We start from the raw sequence: 20090 nt of genomic DNA, 5'->3' as shown, positions 1-20090 counted from the left end.
AGCACACTCCACAGAGCCAGCCTGTTGCTGTGTCCGCTCCACGATTCAGACATCCTCGGGATTCTGGAAGGGGAGACCGGCCGGGAGAGGCTGTGCTCCCAAACAAGAATGCCAAGGGGCCGACCGGCAAGGGTTCCTTCCAACACACACATCCCACGTGTGTCTCGCAGGACAGCGACCAGGCAGACGTTGCAAAGCTGCACAAAGCCGAGGCCAGGGACTAACAGCATTAACATAGCCGTGTATCCCGATCGGGGGGATGAGGCTGTTTTCCGTGTCGTGTCCTCCTCAAGTTGCAGCGGCTTGAGAAAGACACCTGCTCTGGGAAAGGGAGGGGAGCGGTGGCAGCCGGCAGTGTTACTTCTGAGAGCCGACTGGCCCTGGGGACTTGTCCGTAAAGCCTCTCAATGTCGTCGGCGTGACCTCCGCAAAGGAGAGTTTGCTGTAATCCGTGGCGCCATGTGACCACCTGAAGAATTAATAATTAGAGAAGCTTCATTCTCTCGTGTGGCCAAGCATGTCCTGAAAGCTGTGATGCTGTTTTCATTGAAGAACGATGTTGATGCCAGGAGTGCTTGGAAACACCAAGTCAGTAATTCATTTGGAACTGAACTTTCGACAGTTGCGAGTTCATGTGCTTCTCTGGAGTTCCGTCCTCTGGCTGGCTCTTTCCGTTTTCATTCTTGGGAAAAGCAACTTCGCTCATGGGGGAGGCATGGAGGGAGTGGGAAGTGGGTACTGTGTGCCTTTTCTACTTCTGCTGTAGCAAATTCCCACTGATGCAGTGCTTTCAGGGACACCCCGTTACTACCCCCACAGTGTCTGTGGGTCAGAGGTGCAGGCAAGGCAGGGTCCATCTGGGTCTCACGCTGCCGAAGTCAAGGTGTGGGCAGGGCTGTGTTCCTTACCATAGGCTCTGGGGAAAATCCTTTCCAAGCTTCTTCGGGTGTCCGCAGAAGGGCAGAAGGAATTCCCTTCTCACACGTTCCATGTGGCCCCACCCCATCCCCGAGCCAATGACAGCCTGAGTCCTTCCCGGGCTTTGGAACTGTCTGGCCCCGCCTCTACCTTCCCCAGCCGCTGTCTGTGATCTCAACTTCCTTCCCCTGCTGCCATCTTCCTACTCACTCTCCTATATTGTCCTTCTGCTTTTAAGGGCTCAGGGGGTTCTTGGGATCCACCTGGAGAATCCAGGAGAATCTTCCTCTTTGAATGTCAGCTGATTAATAATTTATTTACACTGGCAAAAGCTCTTGCTGTGTAAGACAACACGACTGCAGGGGTAAGACCAGGGGGTGGAGGTCATGAGGTCGAGGTCAAGGTCAAGATTCTGCCTATAAGATGGCAATGGTTGACTTTAGATGTCAACGTGACTGGGCCACGAGGTGCCTAGACATTTGGTCAAACCTTGTTCTGGGTGTGCCTGTGAGGGTGCTGCTGGGTGAGGTTACTGTCTGAGTCAACAGACCAAGTAGAGTTGATGGCCCTCCCCAAAGTGGTCGGGCCTCACCCCATCAACTGAACACCTGGTGAGAAAAGCTGAGCAAAAGGCGCTCCTCTAGCCTGACTGCTTTAAGCTGAGACATTGGTCTTTTCCCACCTTTAGATTCACGCTGAAACATCACCCTCCTCAGATCTCGAGTCTCCTGGATTCTGGACGAGAACGACATATCCAGGACGCTGACTGCAGAGTCTGTGAACGCTCAGCCCCATAATGGTGTGAGCCAACTTCTTATTAGCTACAGATAGAGACATTTATTATTGGTTCTGTTCCTCTGCAGAAACCCAATACAAACATCCATAAAAGAAAGTCCAGAATTATTATCCGGCACTCACGGGTCCGGAGGCGAATCAAGCTGGGTGTGGTTCTGGCTCTATTTTTCTATGGCCCACTGGTTAAAGGCCACCATGAGTTTACAGTCACGTTCTCCATCTTGCATAACAATTTCCACTTAGAGGCTCTATTTTATACTGATGTACTCACATGCATTGGGGAAGATATGGAGGAAAGTTGTGAGATCCCAGTAAGCTGCCCGTCCTCTAATTTCCAGCTCTTTCTCTGGAAATGCAAATACTTTTATCTATTTTGGGGGGAATCATGTGAGGCTGAGATGAGCTGATGTATGTGAAACCTGTAAGTCCCTATCCTGCCTAAGACAGTTATGGCAAAGCTGGGCACCTACTGGACCAAAGGAGAGAGAGGCAAAGACAATCTAGACAAACAGGAAACCTAGAGAGTGAAAACACAGCTCGTAAGAGTTGTGGTAAGAAACGCAGATAGAAAATCTGTCATTTTTCATTTGGGCTTATAATGTTCACCTTTAGGCTCCTGGGCGGTCAATTTCCTACCGAGGACCTGGACAAAGTGTTGGTCTTCACGAGAACAGGTAAAATTCCAACACGAAGGAAACTGCCAGCACTCTCAGGTCAGTATTTATGCGACATGTTAGTTCCTTCTGCAAGCTTTTTACTCTTTGAGTGTTCATGGGCGTCGTGAAGGAGGCGGCTGGAGCCGGGCAGATGAAGGTGGACGGAGGGAGTCAACGGTGGTGCCCCCTCCCTGTCCCTCGCTGGTCTTGATGTTCCCAAGGTCAAAAGTCTACCCGACATTCTATAACCTTCTCTGATGTTCACGGTCTTGCTTTCTGACCATTTTACTTCCAATATGGGGCTCTACCAACTCCTCTGGGAGGGGGCAGCATGACTTCTCAGGCGGCTCATGTTCCAACAGTTCACTGGCTAGGAACTCCCTTTCCAAAGTACCTACCATACCCTGCATGCCAGGCTCAAAGAACCAGCGGCCCGGAACAGACTCTCCAGTCCTACAGCATCTTGGAGATAAACAAGACCATCAGCATCTTAAAGTCTCGAGAACTTCACAATAAAGAAACCAGTTTAATCATTTCCTTCCTTTATTTAGCCAAGAAGTCCTTCCAGTGATGCCCTACGCCAACTAATTCTCAAAGTTATCATAAAATCATGGAAAATGCTGGTTATTCCTGCATTTTAACCTTATACAAGTTGGGCAAATCTCTTGAACTCTGGGTATTAAATGGGGCCCAGTCAGTTAATCCCAGATCTATTCTCAATTCCCTCCTCCCCAGCCCACCATGAACACGCACACACGCACGCATATGCATACGTGCATGCACACACACATGTCAATACTGGTTTACACACGGTTTCTCTTGCAGCTAGGGGTAATTGCAGGACACAGTGCTGCTCTGGGGGGTTGTTAATAAAAGATCACTGAAGGCTTGTGGTAAAGATTTTGCATCCCTAATGAAAAGAGCAGACATATCTCCTGCTCCCTCTCTCTTCTTCCTTTAGATATAGCTGTGAGTTTAGAGCTGTGACAAGACTTACAGTCCCAAGAGAAAGGCCAAAGACTCACAGAGATGCTGACTGTCAGATCAGAGAAGCAAAGGAAGCAGCCACCCACCTCTCAGCTTCTGGAAATATGAGAAAAATCAACCTGAGATGTTTAAGCCACATTAATTGCTATTTTGTTAACTGCAGAGGAAAACATTCCTCACTGATACATTAAGAGATGAATTTAATCTCCAGATCCCCCATTATGGGTTTTCTGATTCTAGAAATTTTTCTTCCAGGTGGTGTTTGCCCTTCTGCAATATAACTTGACCTTACCCTTTAAGTTGTAATTGGGACCAGGCACAGCTGGACTGTCTCATGCTATAAGCAATCAGCCCCGTGGACAGACATGACCTAGATGAGCTTTCCAGACTGCAAATTCTCAGCTGAAGCCTTCCACCCATTTTTACTGCTTGCCCGTTGTATCTCCCATAAGCAATAAAATAAACATTTCCTATTTAGATGCAAAGCCTTGACTAGAAACAGCACTGAATGCTTCCATCGGAGACCACTGAATAAGGGGAAAGAAGTCTTTCTGTGGAGGATAAGCAGGAATACAAAGAAGTAATTAACTCATACCAAGACAGAAGACATGCAGTCTCCCTGGAGGAAGATGGCATCTGAGGTCAGACCAAGACTCACAGTATCACCTCTGAGAATCTGTGTCGACCTCTCTGAGCCCACGCTTCCTCATCTGAAATATGGATGTGATGACATCAGCATCGCCAAGAGGATGAAAGAGGAAGACAAATCTGGAAGGAGCCATCCTGATGTCTGTCACCCAGGGGCAAGTTGTGATGGCTTGTTCAAGGAGCAGAGGTGTCTCTTTGATGGGGCATCTCATGGCCAAGGGTGAGGGGAAACGAGAGAGAATGAGTGAATGTCTTTCACTTAGGAGTCCTGCTGAAATAAGTCAGAAAGACATAGGATGATTATTTTCAAAAGCTGTCTTTCATTAAAGCTCATACAAGCCAATAATGACACCTGCCTTTACAGACATACACTCGGGCTGACAACAGTAAAGGTGTCAGATACTTTGTGAATATAGGGGTACTGGGGGAAATTTATGAAGGTGTATCTAACTTGAACCAACCATGGGTAGAGGTTTCTAAGAGCTTGACATATTAGTGCAAACGGATTTTTTCCCCCAAAAAACCATTTTTGGACTATCTGGTGAACAAAATCCTGAGAAAGTACTTCCAAGTAATTCTTTCACTTAATCAGTTGGAATCTTTATCGATGGGGATCCCTGAGGGTGACAAGCAGAAAAGCAGATGACAAGGAGATGGGCTATAAACGTGTGTAAAACAGGGAGGGACCATAAACAATAAATCTTGGAACACTACATCGAACACTAATGATGTACCGTACGGTGACTAACATAACACAATAAGAAAAAAAAATACATATCCAAAAAAATGGGAGCGACTATTTCCTGAGGTGTTGCCATATGTTGGGCCTTGCTGCCAAGAACTTATGTATATTATCTAATTTAATTCTTACAACAAAACTACAGGATGAGGATGAGTAGTGTTCAGGTATGCTTTATGGAAGGGACACATTCTCGAAGACCTCAAGTAATAGAAAATGTACATAATTCAAGAGTAATCTTAACAAAGGATGGTGTCTATCCATCTTTATAAGCCAAAGCAGCACCAACTGTGGCAAAAGTAGATTTATTTAAAATCTCAAATCTGTCTTTGGCAATAAAAAGGAACGAGATCCTGAAACAGGCTCTATACAACACAGATGTACCTTGTCAACATGATGGTGTGTGAAAGAAACCAGCCACAACATACCACAGACTGGGTGCGCCCATTTCCAGGAAACATCCAGAATAGGCAAATCCATAGAGGCAAAAAAAAAAAAAAAAAAAAAAAGTAGATCTGTGGTCTCTTGGGCTGAGGACTTGGGGGAGGAAATGGAAAATGACTTCTAATAAATACAGGGCTTCCCAGGGGGATGATGGAAATGGTCCTAAATTAGTGCACAAATGAGATTTTAAAACTATTTCCATGCTGCATCATTTCAAATTTGCCTAATTCTAACTCATGCAGGAGGCTGCCATCTTGGATTATCACCAATGCAAAATAAGGAGCTAGACACTGAAATTCACACAGCTGATAAGAGAAAGAGCCAGGATTGGAACTTGGCTTCACTGGTTGGCAGAGTTCTTCCCTCCCCCGTGAGGCGCAAGGTAATGGCACCATGCCCTACCATTGGGCAAACAAGTGGGTGGTAATGGCTAATGTTTATGGCACATGTAGTATTCATTTTGTTAGGAGGGTGCTCTAGGCTTGATAGCTATTTTCTCATTGAACAGCTACCCCTGGTGGGGGGCACCACCCTTATCCCCATTTTGCAGAGGAGTTACCGACCCAAAGCTCCAAGAGGTAAAACGTCATGTTCAAGCACTCTCTGTTAGCAGCAGAAATCTAACAGAAAACTAGATCTTTGGGTCACAGGAGCCAGTGGTCTCGGTTTCAAGCCCTGGGCTGCATTCTTGTGAGAACATATTGATCTCCCAGATGAACTGACAAGTGTATCCTCAGGATGTATTTCCAGTTGACTCACTGACAAGCAAAAATATTAATATTCTCTGAAAAATCTCCTAGAGCCCTCTTAACATTCCTTGTATCCCTCCCCGCCCTCCCTAGACCTTGGGACATGGCCATGAGGCCAGTGTGTGAATGTAACCGGCAGCCACAGGATGACTGGTGTTACTGGAGTATTTTCAGACAATCAGGGCTGGACTATGATCTGAAATTACTAGGATAAATGACAACCAATACCACTAGGCTGAGGAAGTTTCCATCATGGGGCACTGAGTAGGTTTTTGATCTAATAAGGGATTCCTAATGACAGAGGCCTTAGAACGCTTTCTAGAAAGAACTCTAAGATAATAGAGGAGACAAAGACTATTTTTGTTCCAATAAAGACTCCATTTTCTAATTACCATACACAAACCGATGGCATGAAATACGACGAGAGGAGTAAGTGGGTTCGAATGTCTTGGGCAGCATAGCGCAGCAGTTAAAAAGCGTGCCTTGGAGTCAGATTGTCTGGGCTGTAATTCTTACTGGGTGAGTGACACTGGATATGTCAGCTGTTACTAGATTTGGTGACGAATACAGAGAAACCCACATGGAAGTGAGCTAAATGGGACAGAAGTTCATTGCTGCTGTCTCATGCGAAATAATTCTGGAGAGGGCTAGTATAACATTCCACAGGCAACGGAATCAGTCTCTGTCTTCCGTCATGGTTTTCATCCTCGAAGACACCTTACAAAGCACAGGGGCTGCCTGAGAGCTAGCCCTCACCACCTCATTCTAGCCAAGACAAAAGGGCATTCTTCCCAGACCCTGCGGCTCCCAGCTGTCCCTGGGAGCATTGCAAAATGCCATGTTTCTAGCTCGCTCACTGGTCGGTACTTCCACACATGGCCACACGGAGCTGTAAGCGAGCCTGGGCGGTAGAGTTTTCCCAGGGACCCACGGCTGCTGGTACAATGAGGTCTGCTCCTCTCAGAGGGCAGGATGGCTACTGAGGGAGAGGTGTCCGCTGTGCTGCACAAACTACTCCCTAACCTCTCTAGGCTTTGGTGTCCTCACTGGCAACATGAGATGCTCACGCATTTGCTTCGTAGAATCACACGACATGGGTCCATGGGAAAACGCATGGGAAGCCTTGACATGAGGTACCCCTCTCCCCCCAAGCCGTGCTCACTGTCACCTGCTGCTACATGCTATGGGACCTTCCTGAGAGGAGCAGGTTCTGGCCATCGCCCATCCTGGGACCCACCACAAAGAGGCACTAACCGAGGCCCACAATCGTCCGGCTTCCAGATCTGGACTTTGTAACCAAAACTTCATTTTCTCCTTCTAGGGCAGGTTTTCTTGACCTTGGCACTATGGCCATCTTGAGCCAAATAATTCTTCATTCTGGAGACTGTCCTGTGTGTTCTAAGATGTTCTGCAGTGTCCCTGGCCACTACCAAATACCCACTAGATGACAGGTGCAACCCCCCTCCCCCAGTGTGGCCACCGAAAAAGCATAGGGAGTGGGGGAGGGCAAATCATCTGCAGCCGGGCCACTCCATGGTGTCTGAACCCACATGATGTGTTTCTTTGACAGCAATAGCACAGGTCTGTTTCAAGTGCATGGGTCAACATTTCCAGTTAAAACTTGGCACACGGCACTTTCCTAAACTAATGGAAATCTAAGCACCCGGTCTTGGGTGATGTGTCACGCACAAAAAGGACCGGGCTAACTCAATTTCCTATATGTAAGTTACCGTTCAAGCCCTCACCTCTAGCCCTGGCTTAGGACTTTGGTGTGAGCCAAGGAGCACAGAACCTTCTCAGCAGAAGGGAGGGGGTCAGGTGGCTGAAGCAAGAACCAAAGCAGAGGGATGGATGGCCAGAGCCTCAGTGAGCCTGGTTTTGATGGCCCTCCGTCATTCTGAAAAGAGACCTTTCTTAAAGGTGTAGAAGCCGATCACAGAAACACGAGCCCCCCCACTATCCTCCCCACCAGGAAAGTCTCCAGATTAGCAGCGCCCCCCACCCGCCCTTTTTAAAAGATTTTATTTATGTATTTGACAGAGAGAGAGATCACAAGCAGGCAGAGAGGCAGGCAGAGAAAGAGGGGGAAGCAGGCTCCCCACTGAGCAGAGAGCCTGATACGGGGCTCGATCCCAGGACCCTGCAACCATGACCTGAGCCGAAGGCAGAGGTTTTAACCCACTGAGCCACCCAGGCGCCCCGTAGCAGCCCCTTCTAATCACAAACACAGTGGATAAAAACTGTGGCACCCCGAACACACATAGAAAACCAGAGTGGGAAGAAAACACTGAAAACCCCCCAAACCAAACTTTTGAGAAATCTTTGAAAAGAGCCAATCTTCTGAATAATAAAATAGCTTTGGGTACTATGCTTGGCCTGAAAAAAAAAAAATGCAGCCATAATTACAGCAAGAAAGCTGTAAGTCTATTAAAATTTTTTCTTTGATACTGGAAAACTCAATTCATGACCTATATTTTATAAAACATATACTTGAAAGGGATTTTATATGCCCTGTTCCCAGTGAGCTCAGAATATTGAATCTCTTCCATTTACTTATGAAGGGAGGTGGTTCTATACATAAATTACTCAGGACATCTTTTAGAATCCTGTACATATATTAAGGAGAAGGGGTTCAAAAGTATTTGTATAGATAGATGGAGACAGCACTCTGCACTCCGGCCCTCGCACGGATGGTATTCTTAGCACAACAGGGCTGCAGTAAAAGCTGCTTTATCAAGCTCTCTGCCGATTATAAATCTTTTCTAACTGACATTTGTAGACTGTCTTGATTGATGGTCTGTCATGCCTTATGAATCTTCTAGAAGAGTCTTCCTTGAGCCTCTCCCAAGCTACCGCTAGGGGGAGGATCCGGCTCTGTTTGAGAAGGCCACCGCCAGTCACGGGGGCTGCACTGAGTTCCCTGACCAGCTGAGCTACAGGAAGATGCCTTCCCCTCTCTCCTCTCCTACACACACACACACGCCCTACACACGCGAGAACACACACACACATATATACACACCCATGCTCACATATGCGTACAAGAGAATGTTCTCCAGACTCAGGGCGGCAGATCTGAGTGGGTCTTCACATTTTCCTGGTTGACGGGGTTCAAGGACAGTGGGCGTGACGAATGGAAAGGAAATGAATGGACGCAGGCGTTCGCCTGAATGTGAATCCCGGCTGTCATCACCCATTGGCTGTGTGACTTTGGGGAAGTCACCGAAGCTCCCCGAGCTTCTGTTTCCTCAGTCGCAGAGAATTGTAAGGATTTCATCGAGAGGCAGATATAAAACCTAGACTACTATCCAGTACTAGAAAAATTATACTGGTTACTAGCACTGTTTCCTTCCCCGGGGCGGGTACCGCTGTCCCCCCTCGCTCCTAGTGAGATGCTCCCAGGGCCCTGCCTTTCCCCTGCACAGCAGGCTGAATTTCTCTTGTGCTTCCCTCCAGTCCGACTCTAGGAAGTCAGGGTGGCCTGTGTCTGTTTTATGCGACACCCTGACCCGATGTCATCCTTCCTGAGCAGCAACATGTTCTCGTATCTGAGAGGCACTCCAGAGGTATTGCCAAAGTAATGAATGAATGGCCAGTACAGACGACATTTATTTAAAAATCAAATAAAAAGGGAAGGTTTGGGTGATTCATACGTTCTACCATTTGGGCCTGTTTGTTCCTGCATGAAACACACTGAGTGGCTACCGTGTGTCTAGATTTCCACGAGATGCGGAAAATTGAGAGTGAAGAGAAGATGATGTGGTCCCCCTGGTCTCCAGCTTAGGCCAAACAAAGAAAACGGAAGGTAAAATCTAGTTCGTACTTGGGGAAAATTTATAAACCTATTAAGGTTTACAGCATTACCCTAATTCCCTATGGATGGCACCGGCTGTAGTAATCCAGGACCAGAAGGAGAGTCAACATTCGGTACTCTCTCATCCTTTACGGGTTCAGCACAAAATCTCCTATGGTGTCTTCTCACCACCATCACTGTTCCCATCCCGTCCAGGCCACCGTGTCATCAAGTCTGGGTTACTGGAGTAGCCCTTTTGCCTGCCCCTTCCCCCACTCCAACATGGAAGAGCTCACATCCTCTTTGAACAGTAAGATCAGATTTTACCACTGTCCTCTTTAAACCACCCAAAGGGCTTCCTACTAAATTTAAAATATAATCAAAACTTATGGAATTCTAATCCAGGGTTCTGCAAAACTCTTCTATAAAGAGCAAAGGAAAAAAAATATATTTTTAAAAGATTTAAAAATATTTTAAATATATATTTCGTTTTTTTTTAAAAAATGTATCCGTATTTAGGTTATGTATATATTTGGTTCTGTGGGACATATAATCTGTGTTCCAACTATTCAGGTCTAACGGCAGCTCTTGAAAAGAGCCACAGCCAAGGCTTAAATGAATGGACATGGCTGTGTTTCAATAAAACTTTATTAATTTTCTTAAAAAAAAAAAAAAGAAAGAAAACAGAAGGTGCAACAGCTTTGGCCCATTGCCCACGGTTGGAGACTTCTGTTCTGATCCTATGTTTCCCTATCTCCTTGAATTCCTCTGCCACTCTTCGTGCCCAACTTCTTCCCCCAGGCTGGCCTCTTCTCTGTCCCTCTGTCTGTCCTGCCTGTCTCAGTCAGACCTTTGCACTTTCTGATCCCTCTGCCTGGAATGTACTGGCTCGATGGCTTTACAATCGTAGGCTTTTATTCTCAGTGGTCTCAGCCTGAACGTCGTAGAAAGACCTTAGAGGGGTCTTTCTTGACCTCTTCTTCCTTATGTCACATCACCTTGCCTTATTTTATCCAAATTAATTAAATTATCTTTTGCTTCATTGGTAATTATTGTTCTGTTTCCAGGAAAATGCAGATGTCTTAAGAGTTGAGTCCTGGGGGCACCTGGGTGGCTCAGTGGGTTAAAGCCTCTGCCTTCGGCTCAGGTCATGATCCCAGGGTCCTGAGATAGAGCCCCCACATCGGGCTCTCTGCTCAGCGGGGAGCCTGCTTCCCCTCGCTCTCTGCCTGCCTCTCTGCCTACTTGTGATCTCTGTCTGTCCAATAAATAAAAAAATTTAAAAAAAGAAAAAAAGAGTCGAGTCCCAAGTATTCTTGGCCAGTGCCCCATCGCTAGCACCTAGAACATTCTCGGATTCAGAGAAGCCGCCCAAGAAATATTTGTTGAATGGTTTAGCTGAACGAAATGGTCAGCAAGAATTGAGTTGAAGAGTTTCTCTGAAATTATAACTCTTTAATGCCCTTGTGGATGTGCTACTGGGCTTTACTCGGCTGCTGCATGAAAAGTTCCAAGGCTACTCAGAGCAGATCTTTCCGTATGAGGGATGGATTCCAAGGCTTTGGTGTCTGCCATGCTCTGCGCTGTAACAACTCAAGGACTTTCTCATTTTTATTGTGCAGTTGCTCAACTGTCATCTGATTTCCATTTTGGCTAAGAACTCCCGTCAGATTTATTCTTTCAAAAGGTTATGGAATGATCACCAGGTTTCTGAAGCTACTGATGCTTCTTTTCTCTCCCTCCATGTCAAACCATGATTTCATTTTAATTAAGCTAATTTTTTTATTTTATTGTTCACTATTTGATGTCATAAATCCTTCTTTTCCCCAGCGTAGGGGGGTAGACAGATGACTCCCAGCTCAACTCTGAAGTCTATGCAACAAATTAGTGGGGCATGGCTGCCAAGTGCTTCTTTTTAGGAGGGAGTAACCTCCGTGACCGTGAGAGTTATGGATCTTCAGTTCCCCAGGTTATCCTCAGTGCCCAGAATGCAAAGATCTGACATAAAGGAATAGGAGGTTGGAGGACTGGCAGTGGGGAGACAGACACACAAGGCTGACCAGAAACAAAGACTTCCCCTTGGAGAGAAGCAGGATTCAAGAAACAACGTGTCGTCTGCTTCTTGAACTGGTCCCCAACCCCCATGGAACCTGAAATTCCTTCTATAGGAATGTAGCTAGAGAGAGGGCTAGGGATAAACATGAGAAGACTGGTTTTCAAAGTTGTCCACACGGAAGATGAGATACAGTCTTAGTGGCTGGGGATCTTTTTAACAGAAAAAGGGGTCCAGGCTTTCTCGCATGTCTCACAAAGTCTTAGAGTATTTCAAAGCCGCCAGTGGGCCTGTGTCAATCGGCCTAAAACGTGCAGTGGTGTCCATCAGAGAGGGACTGGGGTAGAAAGGAGGGAACATTAGAGGCTATGACAAGGTCATTGATTGGTTTGGTCTGGAGCCCTCGTAAGACACCACTTGGGGTACCGACAGGGTTACGAGCAACTTGGGAGAGATTCCGTTTCTTGAATAGCTAGCAAGGTTCAGATAACTCAACACTTTTGATATACCTTCCTTCTGGAATTTATCAGACATCTCTGACTGGATTGTGGAACTCAAATTTTGTTTTACAGTCAGCTGCGCTGGAGGGATCTGTACCGTAAGTCCAGGGCAGCCTAACGCAACCTGGATGGCACCACAGCACAGCAATGACACCCGACTCTCAGCCCCTTCCCTCAGCTAAGACTCCGATGACAGCCCCAGCAGAGGAGCAGGACCCACCACTACAGTCCTCTTCTTGACCACAGAATCCAGGGAGGTTCCAGAGCAAGGCAGTTCACGACTGATAGAGTATGTGCAACAACCATGAAGGCGTAGAGACTTTGGGTAAAATCCAGAAAAACAAATTAACAGAAAGTTCAGCAGCATGTTCAAATGTGAAGACAAAGGCTACGGTTTATCCTCAAGCATGAGCTTGGCCAAGATGCAGATACGATCCTTTGGTCAGAAGCAGCACATCGACACACATGAAAATGTAATAAGCACATCCTCTTTCCGTCCATCTCACATGGATGGATTTGTCCTAGAGACTGTCACGCACATAGGAAGAGATGTGTTCTCTCCCGTAGAGTTGATTGTAAGTACGGAAAAGTGAAAAAACTTAAATCAATACGGAATGGCTAACTAGACGATGGCAGATCCAAACACGAGCTGTTTAAAACAATGATGTGGCTTGACATTTATTGATTTACAAAAAAGTCCATGTGGCCCTGCAGAGTAAAGACGGCGAGTTACAGCAAGGAACATACGGCTCCGTTTCTATCAAATTGTATAGCGTGTCCCTCAGCGTGGACATGCCCAGACAGAGCCCTGGAAGTCCTCCCGCCAAGATGGCGTCTGTGGTTTTCTCTGGATGGTGAGATTTGAGGGTGATCGGATTTTTTTTTTCCTTAAAAAAGGCGAAGAAAAGCAGAATTGCTTAATGTTTAGAAGAAATGCATCTTCTTAAGAAAACAAGCAAAAAATCCCAGTAGTCATGTGCCCAGTATTCCAGAACCCAGAGGACTGACTGGGATGTTTGAGAAAGAAGGAACGCGCCCCGTGGACGTCCAAAAGTAGCCACGAGAGAGAACTGGACAGTTCGGCGGACAGAGAAGCCACACTGCAGTTACCAGGACAAGTGAACAGGGGGCCAGGAGGGGCTTTACGGCTAGGTCACACCAACAGCCTGAGGACAGAGCCAAGGCTCAGATAGTGACTGTCACATATGAAACCATCGTGAGGTAGCCTGAGCTATTTTGGAAACCAGAGAGGACCAGGCCATGCTAAGCTCTCAGGACAGGCTCTTGTCCCAAAGGCCAACGGATCGGACATTTTCCCTCATGTCTGCCATGGTAGGATTTTTTTTTTTTTTAAAATGAAAGTACTGAGTCTCATATAGCAGAAACACAGGGGGGATCCCAGAGGAAAAACAAAAGACAAAGGCCTCCTCTTCTGGCAGCAGGTCTTCAGGGAGGCTGGGGCGCACCCCTCTGGGACAGGCGTCCCATGACCCCCGGCGGGATCACGGTGCGGCCCACACTTCAGTTCTCCCTGCTTGGCTCTGTAATCCGGGAGGGGATGAGCAGCCTGGAACAGGCCCCCAGCAGCACCCTCAGAGCTCAAAATAGCGCTGGTGCCATGTAGGTGCTCAGAAGTGGCCCCGGACGGAAACAACAGAGGGAGCAAGACAGGAAGCCGGAGAGGGCAGGGGCGGCTGTGCCCTCAGATGTCAGAAGAGGGTTTAGCGGCTCATCTCTGCTCCTCTCCACCTGCTCGTGACGTGTCATCCCTCTTAGGAGTCACAACGCGCACCTCTGGGTCCTGACCCCTATTTAAAGAGAAAGTTCTGGGCTCCTGGGGGGCTCAGCCGGTTAAGCGTCTGACTCTTGGCTTCGGCTCAGGTGGTGATCTCAGGGTCGTGAGATCGAGCCTGGCGTCAGGCTCTGTGCTCAGTGTGGATGTGGAGTCTGCTTATCCTTCTCCCCCTGCTTTTCCCCTGCGCTCCCTCGTTTTTATACATAAATACAATCTCTAAAAAAATTAAAAAAAATTAAAATAATGAGAAAAGTCAATGTAACATTGGTCCTTTTTGGTCATGCCTTTTAGGGACTAAGGTATTTCCACTCCGTCCGTCCAGGTGGTGGGTGCCTTCCTCCAAGCTGCCCCTGCTCACATTCGGGCTAGTCCAGCGGAAAGCATGGGGGGGCAGAGCCTGCGGATGCTCCCCCCCACCCCACAGCTCCTGCAGCCTGTCGGAAGGCTGCCCCCTGCTGGTAGCCTGCAATGGCCAAGGGTGCCTGGGGATTGAAGTTCCTCTGGGGATAGTTTGTGGCCAGTATCTAAGGGGTGCGTAGGGATGCATATTCCAGCTCCCCTGGGCTGGGCTAACTCTGATGTGTGCGTGTTCATGTTATTTCCTAGGGAACCCCCAAGCCCCCCGCCAAGAGATCAAGCTCACAATTGCCCACCCTGGTATCTGGCTTCCCTTACCTGGAGCCCGCCTCAGCCTGCATCCCACGCCTCCCAGGTAAGACACATGCCCTCAGGCCTCATTCCAGGGGCTCGTGGTTGGCCCTTCTCCACGGTGCCCAGAAGACCACTGGTGGAAAGACACTGGGGGGCTGGTGCCAGTAGGCACGGTGGGTCCTGCCATGTGTGTCCTCCAGGAACTCCAAGGGTCCCAGCCCTCTGTCCCCACTCATGAAGTCCCGGGCTGCCTTGGGCATTCAGAAAACCCCAGGCTCCCGCAGAGCTCTGGCTGCCCTTCCCCCACCAACCCAGAGCAGCCAGGGCCAGGACTAGGGTCCCATAAATCAATGCCTTGGGACTCCACGAAAGGAATAGCTCATCATTTGTGAAGTTCAAAGACCATTATTTTCTGTTGATCTTCCCTCATCCAGTTACTGATTCCCCAAAACAATCCCCTGGAGTTCAGTGCCGAGCAGCTGGAAACGGTCTCCTGCCTGCAGGCCAGATAAATACGGGTGGCCTTCCTCCATGATGGATTGGTGCTGATGGCACATCCAGGTCCACCGGAACATGAAAATGATGCTCGGTTGTTGGGAGATGAATGTCCCTGCGCACAAACTGCCTGTTTGCCTCAGCTCCCTGACATGGTATGTTGCAGGAATCATAAGAATTACAGGAGGCATTAAGGATGCACAAGCATCTCTTGAACCTTGGTTCATGCTGAGGGAAGCAGCGTCTCAATTAAGGTGTGCATACAGTCCTCCGAGGCGGGGACTATCATTCACCCACCCCACCTACAGACAAAGTGACTGAGGCTTCTAGAAGGTTCAATTGGCTGCCCAAGGTCTCACCTGGTTAAGGAGCTGAGTGGAGCATCAAACCAAGCCTGGGCCACAGTGCCGAGCTCAGGACCAGCTCCATAACTGGGGGGGTGGGGGAAGGGCTCACCGCCAAAGGAAAATGCAGGGCTCCTTGTTTGATACTTAAGAATTTTAAGATGGTGACGGCAGAGCCTGATGCCAAGCATAGGCCCCTGTGAAGCTGCGCAGGTCACACCCCACGAAGCTGGCACTGATGACTTGAACTCAGAAGAAAGCACTATGAGTGAGAACCAGGCCCACGTGTGACCCTGTTCAACCCCAGAGACGGAGCAGCAGTTATATGGAGGGACTCGAGGAGCTGACTGTTTGGTCAGAGGAGTGTTTTACTCGGTTTCTCTGACAGAGCGAGTACTTGCCCTCCAGCGGGGACCGCAAAGAGTCCACGGTCAAGAACAGGAGGGAAGGTGGCCAGCACCAACACGTCCACAGGAGACAGCCCAGGCCTCGAGCCAGGGACCTGGATTTTAACTCAGCCACCAGCTGTGGGATTTTGGCTAAGCATCTGGATCTCTTTGAGGTTCACGCTTCTCCTGTGTATGCGAAGGAGAGCATATCCACCGCTCCGGGGAGGGAACGGTGTGGTGGAGGCAAGGACTTTGGTCGCAGAGGTCTCAGCACATAATAAGCACTCAACCCCGTACTGTCGCGGTTTGATGGCTGTCTTCACCAGGAGGTTTGCGTGACACTTGAACGGGCACATGATTTGCAGGTGGAGGATACAGAAATGAGCCTGGAACACTGGTCCCCATCTACTGTTTACGTGAGTGGCGAAGTCACAGAACACTTTCCAGGGTCAGCATTCCTATCTGTAAAATGGACCCGCTACGAAGATTCTACCAACCACAAAGGAGCCACCGATGATTGATACCAGAGACGCCATTATTTCTACAGCCGGTCAGGGTTCCTTGTTCTAACTTGTAGCAGTTTAGGTTGGGGAACGGGGATTGGAAAGGGATCCCAGCCCCTGCCCCAGATTCCCACCGCCCACCGCCCTCACCGAGGCTTTGGGGTCGTCCTGCCTGGGATCCCTTAGGAGGCACCGAGCGATCTAAGTGGCGTTTCCTCTAAAAGTTTCCCACAGCATTTCCGCACTCTTGACCCCAGATCGGACTGACTCTATCTCAGTTCCTGCTTTAAAGCCAAACCCAGAGGGGGCCGAAGAAGAAAACAATGATTCAGGCCAAATTCTGCCTGGCTGAAAGCCACATAGGTATCGCATTTTTATATATTTTTATAGCATAATACTAATCATAAATAGAACTTGGAAGTGGTTTATGTTTTGCTGGAGATCCGGCCGCCCTAACCGAATTACTTTGTGTTTTAAGAAATTCAGTGGACATAAAGGATTCCATTTTTCTTTGAAAATGTGACATGTATATAAAGCAATAAAATCTGAAATTCTTTCTGAAACTTTAAGGAAGGGCGCAGCGGGAGGAAAATTGGACATCGTCTAATCACATACACACATAATATACAAAGACACGCACATGCTCCCAGCCGCCTCCGACGTCAGCATCGTCATTTACATTTAGAACACTTTCCTGGCCTGGCTCGAGTTCCGGTTACGTGCAGACGGGACCCACCACAGATGGAAACTGGGAATCATTCTCCCGCTCCGCTCGAACTCCAGCCTCCTGAATAGCTTTCCCCATCAGTTCCCCTGACTCGCCCCACACGTCGGCTTGCTTAAGAACATACCCGTGAACCTCAAGCCCCAGTTCCAGGGTCTCTCTCCCCGGAAGCCCTCCTTCTATCCAAAGCAGTCTCCGGGGAGGTGAGGGACAGGTGCCACAGGAAAGGTCCGGCCGAAAGTGATCGGACCCACTTTTACCTGCTGCTCCCCATTTTCCAGGCTGCTTGCTACTCTTCTACCTGCTGGGTTCCCCGCCAAACGCTCCCCAGCACCCACAGGCAATCCCCACCCCTTTTTACAGAATGTCTTCACAGCCGGGAAGGAAGAGCTGGCCCCTGGCCCCTGGGGAGCTGAGGAAGTACAGGGGGACAGAGCTCCTTGAAGCTGGAGGGAGGTGTCGGCACCTTGCAAACAATGACTCATGGGGTGGTCTAGGCAGGTTACCATGACAACGCTTGCAGCGCCTCATAGATCTACATGTGATTGATATGTCCCATCCATTCAGCGAAGGGGGAAAGCAGAACCAGTCAAAGCAGGGCTCCAGGTTTCCATCTCCTGTCCGACCGGCTAAATGGCTCATTTGTTTGGGCACAATCTAGACCTGGCGACAGTGAGGCTCTCCCTAGGACGCTCCCTCACCCAGATGGATTTCAAAGCTTAAAATCAAAGCCCAGGCTCCTAATAGGGACTTTTGGACTTTGCTCTGTTTTTGGCCAAACACCACACTCAGCCGTGACTTCAGCTGCCGGTCACAGAACGCTCTTACTGATATCTCTGGCGCCAAAAAAGGGAGCTCTAAATTCTACAACCTTCCCTGATGGAAAGGTGAAGTGTGGAAAAAAGATAAGAGGAGCTCTGTAGTAACATCACAGTAGGGCCTGTGTTTCCAGAGAGAAATAAAATGTCTTGCCTTTGGCCCTTTGACCGAGGACCAAAGTTTTCTCCACGTACCTGGTACATGGAGAAAGGGAAGGGAATGAAAGGGATAAAGCAAAGGGGAAAAATAAGTCCTCTCTGTTTTTCTTTTTTTCTTCCCAAAATGGTTCTTATTAAAAGACAACGAGGAAAGGAAGAAGCGAGAAGCTTGGGGTGAGGACCTTAACTTTCTTCAGAGCCCCGTCATACCACAAAGCTCAACCCTGGGCCCTCACAAGGGTGAGCTCCGTATTTATACAATGTCCACCACCAGCCGCGCACTAGAGACTTCGATGTTGGCCGTCCCTGAAAGGTGGCTTTCAGAGATGAGGCGAGAGCCTGCCTTCCACAGCCTCCAACACCCTCGTCCTGTTCTGAGTTGCAGATCTGCAGATCTGGCTTCTACCCAGGGAGGGAACAGGTCTGTGTTGAGGCATACCAAGAAGTTGGAGCGGCAGCAAAACAGTTTCTGGAACCCCCAAAGATCACAGGATGCCACTCCCCAAGCCATTATGCTAATGTAAGCCGATTTCACATACCTGTCGGGGATCCTTCCATGACATGGCCAATGTAGGGGCCTTCCCGAAAGATCGGTCTGTTGTCATTCTGGTCAATCACGATGACTTCCAGAGGAACTGGCCCCTCGAGGGTTTTGCCGTTGACATCGGTGGTCTCCACAAATAGCTGTGGGAGCAAAGAAGTTGGGGGAGAAAGAAGGCATTAATTCATTATGAAAATGGAAGTCAGGTTCTCTGGAGAAAGTAGGTTATATCAGCAATTTTATGAGCCCTTGGCAATATTCAAACTTTGGTCTCAGTGGATAGTCACTGGAACCAGAATATAAACTAAACATTACAGGATAAACGACAAATTTCAGTTCATGTTAGGTCCCCCTTGGGAAATTCACAATTAATTCATCAAATCTGCAAAGGAAGTCCAGAAAAGAAAAAGAGAGAAAACACTCGCAATCAGCCAGAGCGGAGAAAATGTGCTTACATTGTTTCTGTTTTTTTCTAACATCATTATGCTTAAAAGGAATGTTATGCTAATAAAAATAATTGACTAAGCAGTTATGAACAGAGTGCATTAAGAAATAACTGGAAGTGTTTATGGTGATGTTTAGGAGAAATCTGGGTCAGTAAGTATTTATAGAGAACCCTCCCGAGGCAAGGAAGACATTTGCGGGGTCCTGAGTGCGACCCTGGGATTACTGGCCACCAGGCCAGTGTAATCAAGGTGGGATTTCACAATCCTATGGGACACTTGAATACAGAGCTACCTTCAGATCTCAAGGATTAGAAAAATAATATAAAAACAAAACAAGACAAAACACCCCAGCTCTATTGTTTATCTTAGAAACAAGGGATTATGTCGTGCCATTTCCCGTGAATCTCAGCGGCCTTATGCTCTCTTTTCTTGTGCCTGATTCCACCTTGGTCTAACTGGGCAGCAACAGTAGCACTTCTCGGATGTGAGTTCTGGTCCCTGTGTCGTCCCTGATACTGCCGCTCTTGGGGAACGGTCCCCGGCGGTTGGAACCCCAGCCCCACTTTTCAGGAGCTAAGTGGCCTTGAGCCCTCCACCTGGGTCAGATTTCTCACCTGTCAAATGAGGTTAATAAAAAACACCCACTATGAGGAATAATAATCAACATTATCCAGGGCTTACGAGGCGCTCTCTGTATAAACTCACTTGGTCTTCGCTCGGTAACCCCAAGCATCATTTGCGAGAACAGAATGGACACAAATTAGAGGTTAAGTGGTAGAATCTGGATTTGACCTCATGAAGTCAGTTTCCAGAGTTTACATCTTTAGCCACTCTGAACCACATTCTTTTTTTTTTTTTTTTTAAAGATTTTATTTATTTATTTGACAGAGAGAAATCACAAGTAGTCGGAGAGGCAGGCAGAGAGAGAGAGAGGGAAGCAGGC

At 48.0% G+C, this 20090-nt stretch overlaps 1 protein-coding gene across 1 annotated transcript in view; it reads right to left on the bottom strand.

Annotated features, from left to right (window-relative positions):
* The window catches only part of CDH13 (cadherin 13), a 987824-nt gene that overhangs the window by 343581 nt on the left and 624153 nt on the right, over window positions 1-20090 (bottom strand). The window contains exon 6 of the mRNA XM_059382150.1: window positions 18700-18844. Within this exon, the coding sequence (XP_059238133.1) occupies window positions 18700-18844 (145 nt within the window). The remainder of the gene's footprint in view (window positions 1-18699; window positions 18845-20090) is intronic.

The sequence above is a fragment of the Mustela nigripes genome, chromosome 17, assembly GCF_022355385.1.
Source record: "Mustela nigripes isolate SB6536 chromosome 17, MUSNIG.SB6536, whole genome shotgun sequence".
Lineage (NCBI taxonomy): Eukaryota > Metazoa > Chordata > Mammalia > Carnivora > Mustelidae > Mustela > Mustela nigripes.
The sequence above is the reverse complement of the archived record's forward strand: the minus strand, read 5'-3'. Positions and strand labels throughout refer to the sequence as shown.